This window comes from Barbus barbus, assembly GCF_936440315.1.
Source record: "Barbus barbus genome assembly, chromosome: 33".
Lineage (NCBI taxonomy): Eukaryota > Metazoa > Chordata > Actinopteri > Cypriniformes > Cyprinidae > Barbus > Barbus barbus.
The window spans coordinates 27563624-27580936 of NC_136761.1; the positions used below are offsets into that span (position 1 = coordinate 27563624).

Consider the following 17313-nt stretch of genomic DNA (forward strand, 5'->3'; position numbering starts at 1 on the left):
GTAAACAATTAGATAATACCAATTTTGGTCAACTAATTACCAAGCAATGCTTAATTTTGTTCAGTCTGTGGTGTAAAACGGTCGCATTAGCACGTAAAGAATAAAAACACTTAAGCAAAACATTTTTAAGTCAAAGTGTCTGAATATTTTTTGATCCCAAATTTTACTGGTAGTCCACTGTATCAAGAATTTGTGGGTATAATATGCCACAGTTCACTTTATTTTGCTGTCCTCACTTACATAAATGAACTCACTTACATGGTGTCCTGCACCCACTAGTAACAAAATATCAAAAAATTATATCTGGTGTCTGAATAATTTTTGGTTTGACTGTAATTATGCATAACTTTTTGTTATTATAATAGTAAGTACATGTAACATGTGTAAGGACACCTTAAAATAAAGTGTTACCTAATCACTTTTAACCCTTTCAGTGCTATACTGAAAGTCCTTTTCATAATTTTCTGGGTCAAAAATACTCGGCCTTTATAATTGCTTCTCTCATTATGCTAATAAAATTATGCAGTTCTGTTTGGTGCTGCTTGATTGTATGCCTCGGCTATATTTGTGGATAATTTTGGCAGAGTTCACTCAAAAGGTGCATGAACTCAGATCAATGAGGTCGACGATCAATCAATTCCAAAAAGAAATACAAAACGAATCGAAAGAAAACAAGTTCATAAAAAGATTGACCTAAGATTTAGAAAAAAATATAGCATAATGAGAGAAGTACAAACTATTTTTTGTAGGCCGGTCATTTTTGACCAGGAACAGCGCAACAAGGTGGGTAAAATATATATGTATAAATGCACACACACAGTATATATATATATATATAATTTTTGGTTGTGATACCCTGTGTGAGCAAAGTCAGAAAGTTTTAGTCCAATGCAATAGCATTAACTACTACAAAATACTCTCCAAGTGATACAAACACAACATGAGGGTTAAACATGAAATGTTTAGTGGATTGCATGAGTTGACCATCAGAAAAATAACTTAATTAGGCAAGAAATGCTAATGCATACACGCATTATTCAAGTACATAATGCAAGTATAAATTCTTAATTCCTGAGATTATTATATTAGCACCTTCATATCTATTCTTCAGTGCCACATTATCTCCTCCAAATGGGTTTTAAAACCCATTTATTATGTTAAGCACAATAGTCTTATGAGTTGTATGCATTCATGCATTCCTGGGCATTGTTCTCCCAACAGAGAGAGAGAGAGAGAGAGCCGAGATGCACAGAGAAACATCAGAGAACATCAAACAGACCGTGAGCTGAGAATACATATTAAATATCCACCCCCCACGCTGAGCTTTACCCCATCCCTCTGTCACAGCGCCACCGCGTCAAGAGAGGCACCATACGCGTCTGCAAACGTACTCGTATGAATGGTGTTCGTACAAGTTGAGTTCTATGGATGCACTTTTTCTCCTCTATTTCCAAGGCCAAATCTTTGAAGCTGTAAGTATAAACCCGGCGCTTTTAATCTGGTGCAGTGCGAGCCGTGTCTCTGTAGAGGGCAGGCCACTGAAAGCATTGGTTGAATGTTGCATCACCAGTTAGAGCTGCAGATTATGTCATCAACTCCTTAGTGTGCTACACACACACACACACACACACACACACACATGCAGAAGAGCAGAACTAGAGCAGAACCAGAGGAGGCTTTGCAATGTACCAGGGTTAGTATAACAACGTAGCCTTCAGCTGCGAATATAAAGTCAAATGGAGTGGAAAGTCTATATAGGTGATAAAATAGGAAAGGAACAGGATCAAATGCTTGTCAAATAGTGTCAAATGCTTTCCTGTAGCTCAAATAGTAGAGCATGGCGCTAGCAACGCCAAGGTCATGGGTTCGAGTCCCAGGGAAAGCAAGAGCTGATAAAATGTAAAAACTGTAACTTGAATGCAATGTAAGTCGCTTTGGATAAATGTAAATGTGTTAGACTGCCTTGTGCTCTATCAAGGATGCAGCTGCTAGATGACGAAAGTGAGAGACAGAGGTCCAAAGGAAAGTCGAGCACACGGTCTCATCTTCTCAGGAGAAACTCACTCGATCTCCCTGTGGAGATAAAACACAATGAAAGACAAATACAAGATCAGCAGAGATGAAAAACGTGGCATACATGCATCGCCTGTATCCTGACGTCAATGATTAATGTTTGATGAAAATCATTTTTCTGTGTGAAATCTGGGTGCTAATGCACAGAGCCGTGGCTCGATCGTACGTTATTACATCTTATATTTCAGGCGGTACATTGCAAAAGGCCTCAAATGACTGCCTTTAGCTCCCCTCAGGAAAACAAATAATGACACTTCAGCGTTTGAGTTTGATAAGTGACTCTATTTTGAGACGATGTGTTGATTTTCTTGATTCGGTAAATCTCACGCCTTCGGCATTGAGGGAAATTTGGGATTAAATGTGACGTTTGCTTCATGATCCCTTTGAACAAATCAGATTAATTTGATTTGGAGAAGAAAGAAAATATATAGCAGATTTTTTTTTTGTAGGATAAATCTTGAATAGGGCTCTAACCTCAACAACCGCAGCAACAGAGTCACCCAGAAGGATCCTCATCTCTCCTGTTTTCACCTGCTGGAGTCCCGCGGCTGTTTTAGGTTCACAAATTATTCATATATTTACAGCCTCGATAAAACATCCAGTGTGTGCCGTCGTAGTTTCCTGAAAAATACATCTATGGCATTCTGTGGAGCTGGGATGAGAAGATAAGCTACAGAGCAGAAATAAATATGATAAAACACACCGTTTCCAATTCAGGAAAAATGAATGGCAGAGAAATCGCAATATAAAGCCTATATATTTTGTATGATGGCCTATAATCAAAATGTTATTGCTCTTTTTTTAAGATCGTGAAACATGACGGAGTTCTCAATCATGTTATAAATGTTGTCTCATGCGTTTATCCTACAATTTTCAGCGAAAAAGAAAAATGTCAGACAAGTCAGTCTTTTTTTCTGCTGAGATGCAAAAGTTTAAAATAAATCTATAAAATTATTTATAAATAAACACTGCAATAAGTGACCCTGGAGCACAAACCAGTCTTAAGTGTCCATTTTTTCAAAATTGAGATTTATACATCATCTGAAGCTGAATAAATAATCTTTCCATTGATGTATGGTTTGTTATGATAGGACAATATTTGGCTGAAAATCTGGAATCTGAGGGAGCAAAAAAAATCTAAATATTGAGAAAATCATCTTTAAAGTTGTTCAAATGAAGTTCTTAGCAATGCATATTACTAATCAAAAATTAAGTTTTGATATATTTATGGTAGGAAATTTACAAACTATCTTCATGGAACATGATCTTAATATCCTAATGATTTTTGGCATAAAAGAAAAATCAATCATTTTGACCCAAACAATGTATTTTTGGCTATTGCTACAAATATACCCCAGAGACTTAAGACCGGTTTTGTGCTCCAGGGACACATATTAGCAAATATAATAAAATACAAAATTGCCAATTTCGTTTCCGGTTGCCAAATATTAAGAATTTAATTAGATTACATTATGTTTAAAAATGCTCATAATCAGATTACAGTAACTTTTTTACGGATTACATGATTGCATATTATTATAAAAAAATATTCTTAATTTGTTGATTCACCCCAGTTCTTATTTTGTTCTTTTAAATTTCTTTCTTAATGAATCTTCCACTTATAAAATCAAGACTAATAATTATGCAAGTTACTAAACACTGCTGATGCATAGCGGTGAAATATTACGTCTTAATCATATCCAGTGACCTTCACTAATTATTAATATTGGACGTCTGGACAAAATATTTAAAACCTGGAAGACTTTGGCTATGTTTTTATGTTTATTAATGTTTGTTCATGCAATATAGCTTTTCATATTTTTTGGATTTCATTAATTATTATCTTTTCATGAACCCCAGTTTGGGAAACCCTGCTGTAATGTAATGTTTAATGCATTTCATGATACTGATAACAAATAATTAAAGAATAAAATAAACAGCACATGCACGCCATACGAGGTGCATTACTCGATATGTGTAATCCAGATTATACTACAATTTTTGTCCGTAATGGACTACAATTTGTAAGTAATCTACCCAGCACTGTGCACTATATTGTATATTTTTAGATTAATCTTGCATTATGAACAGTTAAATGTTCCCCACATTATGCAATAAAAATGAGCAATAATCTTATATTTATTTGTTCCCACCTCCATCCTAGCACATCCATTCTATTCTATTCAGTTCTATCATCATAGCACAACTGTACATACAATTTATTTATTTTTCGGATTTTTGTGTATTTATATTTCCATATGTGTATTTTTTATTCTCATCTTATTTGTATTGTCTCTGTGTACTGGAAGCTTATGTCACTAAAACAAACTCCTTGTATGTGCAAGCACACTTGCAATAAAGCTCTTTCTGATTCTGATTATTAAGACATAAAAATAGCGATTTATATGAAAAATGAAACTGAACTTCCTAGAAGTTACAACTAGATTTTACAGCTGAATCAGCGACATTTTGAGTGTTTCCACATTAAATTATCTCAGAAAATCAGTTTAGAAGTTGTAATTTGAGCTGTACAAGGACGGGAATGCTTTTTCAAGTCAGAATTGCAGCCGTGAGCACAAATTTAATCTCACTGCTGTCTGATTTTCTACCTTTATAACTAGTTACAGATCTCTGTGCACTAGAACCTCTAGGCATGAAACCATGCACTCTTAAAGGTGCTTCACGATGCCATAGAAGAGCCTTTTTTGTCTGAATGCTTCAATAAAGAAGCTGCAGAAACTTTCTGTTTCACAAAAATGTGTTTGTGGTGAAGGAAGGGTCTTCAGATTATAAAAAGCTAAGAAAGAGATGGTTCTTTAAAGAACCTTTGACTGAATGCATCGCTGTGAAGAACCCTTTAAGTGTGCCATGTCCAACACAGGAATTATTACCTGTTATCTGTAATTCTAATATATAAATGCATATCTCTTTATTTATACAGCTGTATATAGAGCAAATAATGCACAAATCTGTACATAAATCTTCTGTTCCAGATTCATACACATTATTATTAGATATTGTAAAGTCTTGTTTTCTGTTCTCGTCAGATATGCATGTATGTACCAAGAGCACCTTAAACACACACACATTCCTTGTGTGTCTGCGCACACTTGACGAATAAAGCTAATTCTGATTCTGAGTTACACTCCAATAAAACAGAGAGAAAGAACACAACATAATTAGGCCTGTCATGATAACAACTTTGTGCTGTGCGATATATTGTCCCAGAAATAATTGCGATAAGCGATATTATTGTCATTTTGAGAGCATTTTATGCCACTGAATATGCAATCATATTATAACAGCGTAATAATAATGCAAGAAGGCCTAGACACTTTCAAATGACGACAAAATGATGTAGATCATGAAAATTAAGTATTAAAAACATTAGATACCTTAAAAAACTTGAATAAATAATCATTTTCTAACAAAAAGTGCAAAATAACAAGTAAAAATGCACAAAGAACTTTTTCCCTGAGCTTCTTTTCTCTGTAATTTAAGGATGCACACTATTGCTGAAAAACACAACCTCTACTTAGCAGAGATGTCCGTATGCACAAAGGCACAGATCCTAACTATGGCCATATCTGCAGATGAAACCTTTTTTATAGAAGCATTTGTTAAATGTGAACTAGCACCTCATGACTACACCACGTTATGTACGAGAAGCTGCAGAAGACACCGGCGCAAGAGGAATGCAAAAAACATGGTGATATGAATTTTTATGTAAATTTTTTATGTATAATATATTGCATCACCAAAAATGATTGAGGTCATGTACTAGTGTTGTAGTACTCAAGACCGGTCTTAAGACTCATTTTTTGATGGTCTTGGTCTTGTCTTGGTCTCAGACTAAGAGGACTCGGGATTTTGTTTCAAGACCACAACTGCGGGATATCACCAAATTGTCTGATTTATTTACAACCATCATTAATGTGATTGGATGTAAAACTTCCAGCTTCAAATGCAATCCATAACTAATTTTGTTTTTACATTTGAAGGCCCCCCTCCACTCAAACAACATATTTTAGAGCTTAGTATGACTAGAAAGATGTATATTCATTATAAAAATACTAAAAAATATCTTTGATGTTTACCTGTTCTAGTTCATTTTAAAGCTTGTTTTGTTTTATTTTAAACAATTTTAAGTCATCTTGCATGAGGCCCCATAGTGGGCCCCGGCCCCTGGCTGAGAACAAATGATTTATACTGTTACGCCGGGTCAGAAATTATAGAGGGACTGTCAAAAACGTTACCAAAATTAATGCATACACCCACAAAATTAAAGATATTGTTGCAAAAAAAGTGCTTGAGAGTATAAATGCTTGAGTGTATAAGATGTGGATTTTTATATAAATAATTAAGCAAAATCACAAGAGCAGGAGAACTGTTTTGAAAAAAAGATATTGCTTTTATAAAAACATTCAGTAAACAAATTTTTAACATTATTCTCATCATTATGTATGCATTTGTAAATGTATCAATTCAGATGAAATTTGATGAACGATGATTTCGTTGTAAGTGTCTTATTATTGTATTTAATGATTAAAAATAAGGCATTCCTCAGGTAGTAAATGCACTGAAAAAATGTTAAAGTGGTTGCAAACAATTTATTTTAGCTACATTTAATTAAAAAAATATATATGTTGAAGGTTAGTCAACTAAATAATGTTTATTTAAATGTAGATAAAATAAATTGATTGCAACCACTTACCTTAAAAAAATTGAGTAAATTCAATGAATAATTTTTTTCAGTGATGGATCCTTTAGATGAATTTGAGCAATGCTGGTCTGGTTTTGGTCTTGTCTTGGTTTCGGATTAGGTGGTCTTGACTACAACACTATCATGTACATATATTGTGCGATAAGTCGATATATTGATTATTGCGACAGGCCTAAACATACTAAAAAATACTAAAAACTCCTCTTTTCTGTTCTCAGAGCACAGACCTGGGCTTTTCCATGGTGTCCTTGCTCAGGTAGATGTACCAGTAGATGAGGTTGAAGAGCCCAAAGGCCAGAGGGAAGAGGATGCGGGCGTATTTGTCTATGGCACTGGTGCCGGCCAGCATCATGTTGGGTGGGACGGCCGAGCCCTGGAGGAAGATGGGATAGCGAGCCATGGGCGCCTCAGACACAGAGTTGGCCCGTCTTCTGCGGCTAAAGCCACTGGTATCAGACTGAGGCTGTGATAAAAACAAACCGTGAAGAACATGAATCAATCCCACCTGATATAAAAAATCGGGATGGGGCAAATGCTTTTTCACAACACTGTATAACACTTACAGATAGGAAAAATCAGCTTTAAATAAAAAGAAACAGACAGTTATTGAAGATCATAATTACTCAAAATTTACTCTGACTTAAAGGTGCCGCCACATTTACCATTGAATTTTCGCAACCGAAATCCAGATATTTCAATAGAAATCCACACAATCGGGAATTTTGTTCCGGCGAAAGATTTCCACACAGATTACATTTGCAACGGGTTCAAGTTTGTCACACAAATTCACCATGCTGACCAAAAAAACCTGCTTGCTTTGACTTATGAGTGAACTGTGCTTTATACATAATACACAATAAATGGCACTTTCTGGCCGTTCAAATATTCACCAAAATTAGGTTATTTCTGCATGTGGCTCTAACAAAATTCTAGATTGAATGGAATCCTATTAAAACGACTGGATTTCACCAGCCCAACAGTGGCGAAACATCTACCACATAATCTTAAAATAGCCAAATATCAATTGATTAATTGGACTCGCCAATATATAGCAACATTTCAAACACATTTTATTGCACTTATAAGAGGTTAAACTACACCCTTCATGCTGGCACTGGCTCTAAGCCGGAGAGAACTGGAGCAAGTGGATCCGCAGCACAGGTGAGAGATTACAAGAGTCATGGCTCGCAGTTTTAATACGGGCGGCTATTTTTAAAACACCAACTATGAGCTCCCCGCGTGAGAGCAGTCCCGGGAGACGCCGCACGCCTGTAGAATTACCATATCCAACTCAGCACAACAGATAAGAACTACAACTCACACGTGACTGCAAGAGAGCATGACTCCTCACTGAGCACCTGAACAATTCGCTTCTTAACACATGCATTAAAGGTTGAGCCATGTGTTATGTATTTAGTTCTGCATGCTAAATACAGTGATGAGAACACTAGCATTTTCAGCGGCTAAAAAATGCGGCTAATCAGCGGCTAATCATTTTGGTCACCACTGTATGTCTTTAGAGGTATTTAACCGTCCCTGTTGGAAGCACATATATATGCAGATGCAGCGACACTCATTTAGCATCACAGTAACGGTGACACAGCTCACTGGTTTGTGAAGAGCAGCGCTCGTGTTGTGCATATCGTATAAACAGGAGCTGCATGTGACCACAGAGTGGTGTTAATTAAGCGAGGCTCGCAGGAGATCGTTACCGTCTCCAGCTCGTCGTCGCTGCCCTGGGCTATGGACTCCAGAACAGAGGCCCTGGAGAGCCGGCGTTTTTCCCTGTTGGCCTCGAGCGTGGCAAAGTAGTTGACCGCAGCAAACTCGATGAGGGCCGAAGCCACGAAAGCAAAGCAGACGGCGATGAACCAGTCCATAGCGGTGGCGTAGGAGACTTTGGGCAGCGAGGAGCGGGCGCTGATGCTCAGAGTGGTCATGGTGAGCACAGTGGTGATTCCTGAAGGTCACAGGAGATTATGTGAAGACACAAGTGCAGATTTATATGAGAAATTATCCCAGAAACATTGAGAACATGAAAAAAAAAAACTAAACGGGGAATAGTTAAAGGGATAGTTCACCCAAAAATTTACTCACCCTCATGTTGTTCCAAATCTGTATCAATGTTGGTAACCAAACAGCTGCTAGTCCCCATTGACCTCCATAGAATTGTTTTTCCATACTATAGAAGTCAATGGCTACCAGCAACTGTCCGGTTACCAACATTCTTCAAAATATCTTCTTCTGTGTTCAACAGCAGAAAGAAACTCACACAGGTCTTGAGGGTGAGCAAATGATGACAGAATTTCATTTTTTGGGTGAACTATCCCTTTAAGACCACTAGTATACTATATTATTAAATAGCATGTGAAACAGTATGAATTATGTTGTTTGCTGCATTGTGGTTACATGAACTCATTATACGTTCAAGCAAATGGCATTTAGTTATCATCTTGGAAATTAAAATTGGTATTTTTGCACTTTTATTATAGTTTTGTGTAGAAATGTCTATTGGCAGGTTGATCTAATAATCAAGGAAAAAATTACAAACTGTACTTTGGTTTGTAAATCACACCATATCTGTATACTGCAAATGAATTGGGCATATTCTTTATATACAGAAAAAAAATAGGGTCAAGTGAAACTAAAACGCAAAATATTAAAAAATATCTTCAGTAATTGAAATAAAGCTGAAATAAAATATAAAGTATATATATAATTAGATCTATAATTAGATGAAAAACTGTAAAATTGGAAATGCTGATTTAACTGAAAATAAATTACAGATTAAGTGCTAAAATGCAAAAGGAATTTTATAATATATATATATATATATATATATGCCAAGTATACACACACACACACACACACACACACACACACATATATGCACACACACACACACACACACACACATACACACACACACACACACACATATATGCACACACACACACACACACACACACACACACATATATGCACACACACACACACATATATGCACACACACACACACACACACACACACACATATATGCACACACACACACATACACACACACACACACATATATGCACACACACACACACACATACACACACATATATGCACACACACACACACACACATACACACACACACACATATATGCACACACACACACACATATATGCACACACACACACACACACACACACACACACACACATACATACATACACACATACATATATATATATATATATATATATATATATATATTTATATATATATGTCTCTATTTGTTTCTCTGTTGATTAACATCCCGTGGTATTACTGAAGCTTCAGTCTGGATCCAACCCTTAAATGATCTGAGATGATGCCAACCCCTCAGACAATATACAGAATTACCAAATTTTGCCATGAGTTAAATATATTGTTTCTACTCTTGCTGATGTAGTACTATATATTGCATCAGTAAGAGTAGTATGCTATTCCATAGAATAAATACGGACCATAGCATGTCATGAGTGATGACTGTGAGATGATGGGTAAGCAGCTATTGAAAAATATTCTGATTCTTAATTTTTCTCTTTTTACAATTAAATAATGTTAAAACTGTGCTTCAAATTTCCCAATGAAACACTAAAACATAGCCAAACATACACTGAAGTTCAAAAGTATGGGGTCAGTATGTTTTGTTTTGTTTTTTTATTCATCAAGGACACATTACAGTTTTTTTGGATTGCTTACACACTAAAATTAAAAGTAGTACACTATTAGCAAAACCTTACACTCAAGAAGCAAAACATCAGCCCATATTTGCACAACTATAAGCACATTGTCAACCTCACACTTGTTGCAAAACTCTACACACAGTGATTTGCAAAACACTAAACACACTTAACATACATTACACACAAAAATCTATCATGAAGTCACTTCCTTGCAATACCAAAGCACTGACTGTCAAATTACCGCACCGTCCAACCAATTGGTTCAACACAGTCATCAGGTGTGCAAACACTTGTTTGCTTAATTGTAGACACACCAATCAGGTGTATAAGCACTATAAAAAGCAGCAGGTGAGTTCATCGGTCTTCAAGCACAATGGAAAGAGTCAGAGAAAGAGTAAGACGACGAGAAGGAGAAGGAGGAGGAGGAGGAGGAAGAGGAATCAACAGAGGAAGAGGAAGAGATGGAGGTCATGCTGGAGGTAGAGGAAGAGGAAGAGGAAGAGGAAGACAAGAAGGTGCTCAAAGAGGACCGAATCTGACAAATGAGATCCGCGCAACACTGGTTGACCACGTTGTCAACCACGGCCTGATGCTGAGGGAGGCTGGACTGCGAGTACAGCCACATCTAAGCCGATACACAGTGGCAAGTGTGATAAGAACATTTCGACTGGAAAATAGGTATTGTAAAAATATCACATATCAAAAACATCTGCACGGTTTCAGTAACTGCTTACAGTACTGTATTCTATGCAGTATCAGCACTTCTGTTACCTTTTCCGGTGAAATTACTGTACTATTGTATACTGTTTTTTTTCTACATAGGATTGAGGGTCAGGAACGACAAGGGGGAAGGCCTCCTATGTTCACAGAACAGCAAGAGCGGGAGATAGTAAACATGGTTTGGGCCAACAATGCTATAACACTCAATCAGCTCCAAGCTAACATTGTCAATAACCATGCCAGTTTCAACGATATCCATCAGGTCTCAACATCAACACTGGCACGCATCCTAAAAAAAACCATATTCAAATGAAGCAAATTTATCGAGTGCCTTTCGAGCGCAATTCCGAAAGGGTGAAACGACTGCGGCATGATTATGCAGAGGTATGTATTCACTTTAGCAGTGTGATCTTGCATACTGTCTCATAATCTTTTACTGTACTGTAATATGTATACTAGATCTACACTGAACTACACAATTTTGCCTGACACTGTTCTTCAGGGAGTTTTACGAATGGATGGAGAGGAGATCCAGCATGAGTTCATTTACGTAGATGAGGCTGGGTTCAACCTGACGAGAACACGAAGGAGGGGAAGAAACATCATTGGCCACAGGGCTATAGTCAATGTCCCAGGGCAACGTGGGGGTAATATAACACTCTGTGCAGCCATTACACAGAATGGGGTCCTCCACCGCCATGCCCATATGGGCCCTTACAACACAGCACTCATACTTACATTCTTGGACCAATTGCACAACATAACAGCAGCAAATCAAATCGATCATATGCAATACATTGTTGTCTGGGACAATGTGTCTTTCCACCGCTCTGCTCTGGTTCAGAACTGGTTTCAGCAACATCCACATTTCACCGTCCTATATCTTCCACCATACTCTCCATTCCTCAACCCTATAGAAGAGTTTTTCTCTGCATGGCGGTGGAAGGTATATGATCTCCGTCTCCAGGCTGAGGTACCCCTCATCCAAGCCATGGAGGAGGCCTGTGACCAGATGGAGGTAGCAGCAATGCAAGGATGGATTCGTCATTCAAGACGTTTCTTTCCAAGGTGTCTTGCTAATGACAACATTGCCTGCGCTGTTGATGAAATTCTCTGGCCAGATCCAGCTAGGCGAAGAGACCATGTCTAGTTTTTTGTTGTTTTTTTGTAACAGTAAACTTGCAGTACAATACGTAAAGTGACATTTTGTTACAGTATTATGAATCTCCATGTCAACATTTTGGGCGTGTTGAGAAATAAATGCGTTTCTTCAGTCTGCAACATTGGTCTTGTGTAGTGTTTGATGGATTTACTTTATATTTGTACTTTGTTGATGGTAGCCTACTCTAATCATAGGGAAGTAGAAGTGCTAAAAGTGTTTTAGGTTTATCACAGCAGAGTGTAACTCGTGCAAACAGAGTATAGTAAAATGTGAGACGTGTGTTTCATATGGTAACAAAGTGTGGTTTTTAAACAGAAGTGTATAGTTTTTACAAGAGTGTTTAATTATGCAAAGGATCTGTCGTGTTTTGCTAATTGGGTGTGTGGTTGTGCTAATTGTGTGTAGTGTTTTGAAAACACGGGCCCTGTTTTGAAAATCGTGCTTAAGCAATCCAAAAAAACTGTAAATTGATCAATATGTATCAATGTATATCAATGTTATAAAAGATTTATATTTTAAATAAATGCTGTTCTTTTTTAAAAATGCATTACGGTTTCCACACAAATATTCAGCAGTACAACTGTTTTCAACATTGATAATAATAATCAGAAATGTTTGTTGAGCAGCAAATCAGTATATCAGAAGTATTTCTGAAGGATCATGTGACACTGAAGATTGGAGTAATGATGCTGAAAATACAGCTTTGATTATAGCAATAAATTACATTTTACAATATATTCACATACTGTACAAAACAGCTTTTGTAATAATATTTCACTATTTTACTGTTTTTACTGTATATTGGTCAAATAAATGCAGCCTTGATCAACATAAGAGATCTTTCATAAATCCAAGGACAGTACAGATGTTTAATTTAAAAAGACACAGTCATACCAGCCACTGTTCGAGCCGGGACAGACTCCTTGTTGATCCAGAATGCCACTTGTGACAGCACAACCACCATAATCAATGGGATGTATGTTTGGATGAGATGGTAGCCAAGCTTCCTCTGAAGATAGAAATGGACAACCTGGACAGAATACAGACCTAGACGGTGCCAAGACATTAGAGGAGGACATTGATGAAGACAAATCGTGCAAATTCAATACATCCATATGATGCTCTGATCAAGCCCATTTGGCCGAGCACAACTCCAAAACATTCAGAGGGAATTTTGGCTCTTTATTTCTAATTACAAGAAAAGGTAAGCAAGCACAGATCTTTCTTTTGGGTTTGAGCCTGATCCATTTCCCACAGATCTGATTGGGCACCCAGCGAGTGGTCCCTGCTTTATGTCTGCCTATAAATTCCTCATTACTGAGCCTCATTACTGGGCTGAAACGGGCTTATTGTAACGCAGCTATTTCTACAGACCTCATGAATTAGGCCTGATCAGTTAAGCATCTTAGATTGCCTCTCAGAGGGTAAGCTGGCCAAGAACTCTAGCTCTTAATACACACAATTAGATAAGTCTTTTACCATAGTAATAGGGGTGTGTGATATTGCTTTTGTGATTTTTCGATAATGATAATTAAACAATATATGTGTGTTTTTATGCTGGTAACTTGGCTGGTTTAGGCCTGTCATGGATAAATAGATATGATATTAAAACTACCAGTAGGTAGTAGTAGTTTTTTTGCAAAGTCAATGGCTCCATAATATCAGCCCACATATCGTTAAAACGTATGATATGTTCGCAGATGATAAATATCGCTCACCCCTACTAGTAATAGTACAAGACATCTGGCATGCTACATCTGTAATATTTAGGGAAACCTGAGCAATAAATGAAAACACACCTGTGCTGAATTTATATGTTTCGCTGAACAAGGTCTGGCCCACAAGATCATACTGAAGTAAGCTTGATGATTCTGGAGGAAAGTCTACAGATGCTTGAAGACCCTTCCTCCACGTGTAGACAATTTCACGATTAGTGTAAGCATCTGAAGGTAAGAGAAAGCAGTTGAAGAACGGTGGATGGAAGGATGGATGGAAAACAGACAGACAGACAGATCTTACAGCTTCCAAACAGGAGAGGACATGTGTGTCCATCCATAGGAAAGTCCATCAACACCATTGGACATACTGCTCTTACAGTCAGCCTGGAATATAGAGAAAACAAGCATTTATTCAATGACACAAATTATTGGCTATTATAATATGTGACCCTGCAGCACAAAAGTAGCACAGGTTTATTTGTAGCAATAGCCAACAATACATTGTATGGGTCAAAATTATACATTTTTCTTTTATGCCAAAAATCATTAGGATATTAATTAAAGATCATGTTACATGAAGATATTTTGTAAATTTCCTACTGTAAATATATCAAAACTTAATTTTTGATTAGTAATATGCATTGCTAAGAACTTAATTTGAACAACTTTAAAGGTGATTTTCTCAATATTTAGATTTTTTTGCACCCTCAGATTTTCTAATAGTTGTATATCAGCCAAATATTGTCCTGTCCTAACAAACCATACATCAATGGAAAGATTATTTATTCAGCTTTCAGATGATGTATACATCTCAATTTAGAAAATTGACCCTTATGACTGTATTTGTGCTCCAGGGTCACATATCTTAATAAAAACATTCACATTTACACTGAAACAGATTTCCGAAGGTTTCCTATCAAGTGTTTTTCAAAACTGATCTCATCTGATTGTTTTACCTCATGGTGTAAAAGACCGTGCCGTTTTGCATGATTCGAAACAGCTTGTTGGGAGACGTCATGTTGTGTGCGAGGGACGTCCTTGCATTGTGAAAAAACGTGTCAGGCGTCCAGATCTTGTCCACCATGCGGTTGTTCAAAGGCAAGATTTCAACGGGCCCCTGAAAGGCTAACCTCTCATCAACCCACATTTGGCGGAAAAACATATCCATGGTGAACTCCTGAGAGAAACAGCAACTTCTTTCTGTGAATCATGTTCTTTTTTTTATGGCTACAACCGAAATGAATTCATCATTTGAGTTCTTCTTTAAGCATAGTGTGGGTGAGACTTGACATATTAGTTTGAACAGACATAAAATGTCAGCTTATTATCTACTTATAAAGTACTTTAGCCACTATGAATAAATTAAATTTGTACGTTAATAAAACATGAAGTTGTAAAAATTGGGTGCTGTATTTTCTTACCATCTTAACATCAGATACTGGTCCAAAACTTGTGACAAATATGTCTGTTTTGACCTCGGTTATAGAGACTGCAAAGTTAATTACAGATTATACAACATGCAGAAACGTGAGTATATTATATTGTTACAGCAAAATGAGGTGAAATACATGGGGCAAAGACAAATCAAACAATAAAGCTTAATACAGCTTTAAAAAAAAAATTCACACATATAAATAATGACTATCATGCATTTTTACCATGATTTACAAAAACGTCATTTAGTGTAACAACATCTCGTCAGGCATATTTACAACTAGAATCATTAGATGACATTACAAGACTATTTACGGATCACAGTTCAGCCCTAAAATACTAATTAATTGTCATTTTAAATCTTTACTGATCTTTGCCACTATCCTTCAAAACACCGTTTATCAGCAATGCGTATTTAATCATTTAAACTATAATAAAAATGTAGTATGGTCACTTATTCTTTATATATTTTACAGGTCAGAATAAGTATGTTGTTTCATTTTTATATAAATATATGTTACGCTGAATAACAATGGAACAGTATTTCACACATATTTTGACATTTTATTTTCACAAAACTTATTAGAATTATTAAAATAGACACTTGCATTTAATATGCTTTCTATGTATAATAAAATCACTTTTGTCAATTTAATTTGATGCAAACACCAAAATGGGACGTCTCATCTTTGAACCACGTAATGTATCAAATGTCAAAACTGTACTAAATCATGTATTTCTATACTGTGAGGCCTGTGCTTACCTCCAGATCCCGGACGCAGGCGATTGTCATAACCCTCAAGAAGTCCGTCTAGAATCCGTGTTATATTTTCTGAATTGATCTTTTGCTTTCCTAATACATCTGCAACACTACACGGAGAGAAATTACCACCTTGATTAGTCCTTTCAGTGAATTTGGACCTAAGTCAGGTTAAATTAGACATTAAAGTGAACTCATTTAAAGTAGTCCGTTAACTCACCTTGTGAGACATAACAAGGCCAAAAGAAGAGCCATTTCTGTGACAAACAGGTCAATAAATATAAATAAAATAAAGCCTTCAATGGTTAGAGGTCATGTATAATGTGCTCTAGAATGCCTTACAGCGCTGTCTTATGTATGACTCTGAATGTGAAGAGAAATGAATGCTTTCAGGATAATCAAATTAAAGGATTAGTCAAATCCACTTGCTATTTTAGCAACAGGTTAAAGAGTATCATCCAGCAAACTAGACATTAACTAGCAAACTAGTCGCTTTCTCTGCGGCCTTGAAGGATAAACCTTTTTTACAGGAACTGGAATCCTTTTTTTGATTTTTTAGGGACCTCTAAATCCAAAAGATTGAAGGTGGGCTTGTTGGACTTGGATGAAAGAAGTGTCTTAATACAACACTCTGTACTTGATGCATATGTTTTTGTAAGTTTTTTAATGGTATATTACAATGTACTTTTCATTGTCTCTGTATTTTCTTTTATTTATTTTTGTGATTTGTTATCTTATTTGTTTATTTATTTTATAATAACTACTAGTTAATTTGAGGGGCAATGACGGATAATTTATTGGTGCTTACTGTGATTTTTTTTTTTTTTTTTAATGCTTTGCACTTAAAAAAATGCAATATATATATACTTTTTTTTTTTTTTTTTTTTTTAAGCAAACTAGTATTTCCAAAAGTTTTTCATTGTGTGTCATATACATTGCCCCTGTAATAGTTGCCTTGTCTCCCACATGAAAAAAATACTATAGTAATTTATAGTAAATACCA

General features: G+C 36.3%; 1 protein-coding gene across 1 annotated transcript; it reads right to left on the reverse strand.

The window, feature by feature from the left end:
• Positions 1 to 942: 942 nt before the first annotated feature.
• gabra6a (gamma-aminobutyric acid type A receptor subunit alpha6a) lies at positions 943 to 16681 on the reverse strand. The gene is made up of 10 exons (XM_079390670.1): positions 16531 to 16681; positions 16314 to 16420; positions 15538 to 15605; positions 15073 to 15293; positions 14418 to 14500; positions 14198 to 14341; positions 13293 to 13445; positions 8509 to 8756; positions 7024 to 7259; positions 943 to 2073 (listed from the first exon to the last, which is right to left on the reverse strand). Exons 1-10 carry the CDS (start codon positions 16563 to 16565, stop codon positions 2061 to 2063), a joined length of 1308 nt encoding a protein of 435 aa, XP_079246796.1. The 5' UTR covers positions 16566 to 16681; the 3' UTR covers positions 943 to 2060.
• Between the last annotated feature and the right edge of the window lie 632 nt (positions 16682 to 17313).

Coding starts and splice junctions, on each gene's coding strand:
- gabra6a (XM_079390670.1), bottom strand. CDS start 16,565: ATGGCTCTTCTTTTGGCCTTGTTATGTCTCACAAG. Junction 15,606..16,313: donor CCTGCGTCCGGGATCTGGAG/GTAAGCACAGGC, acceptor TTAACTTTGCAG/TCTCTATAACCGAGGTCAAA. Junction 14,501..15,072: donor ACGGTCTTTTACACCATGAG/GTAAAACAATCA, acceptor TCTATATTCCAG/GCTGACTGTAAGAGCAGTAT.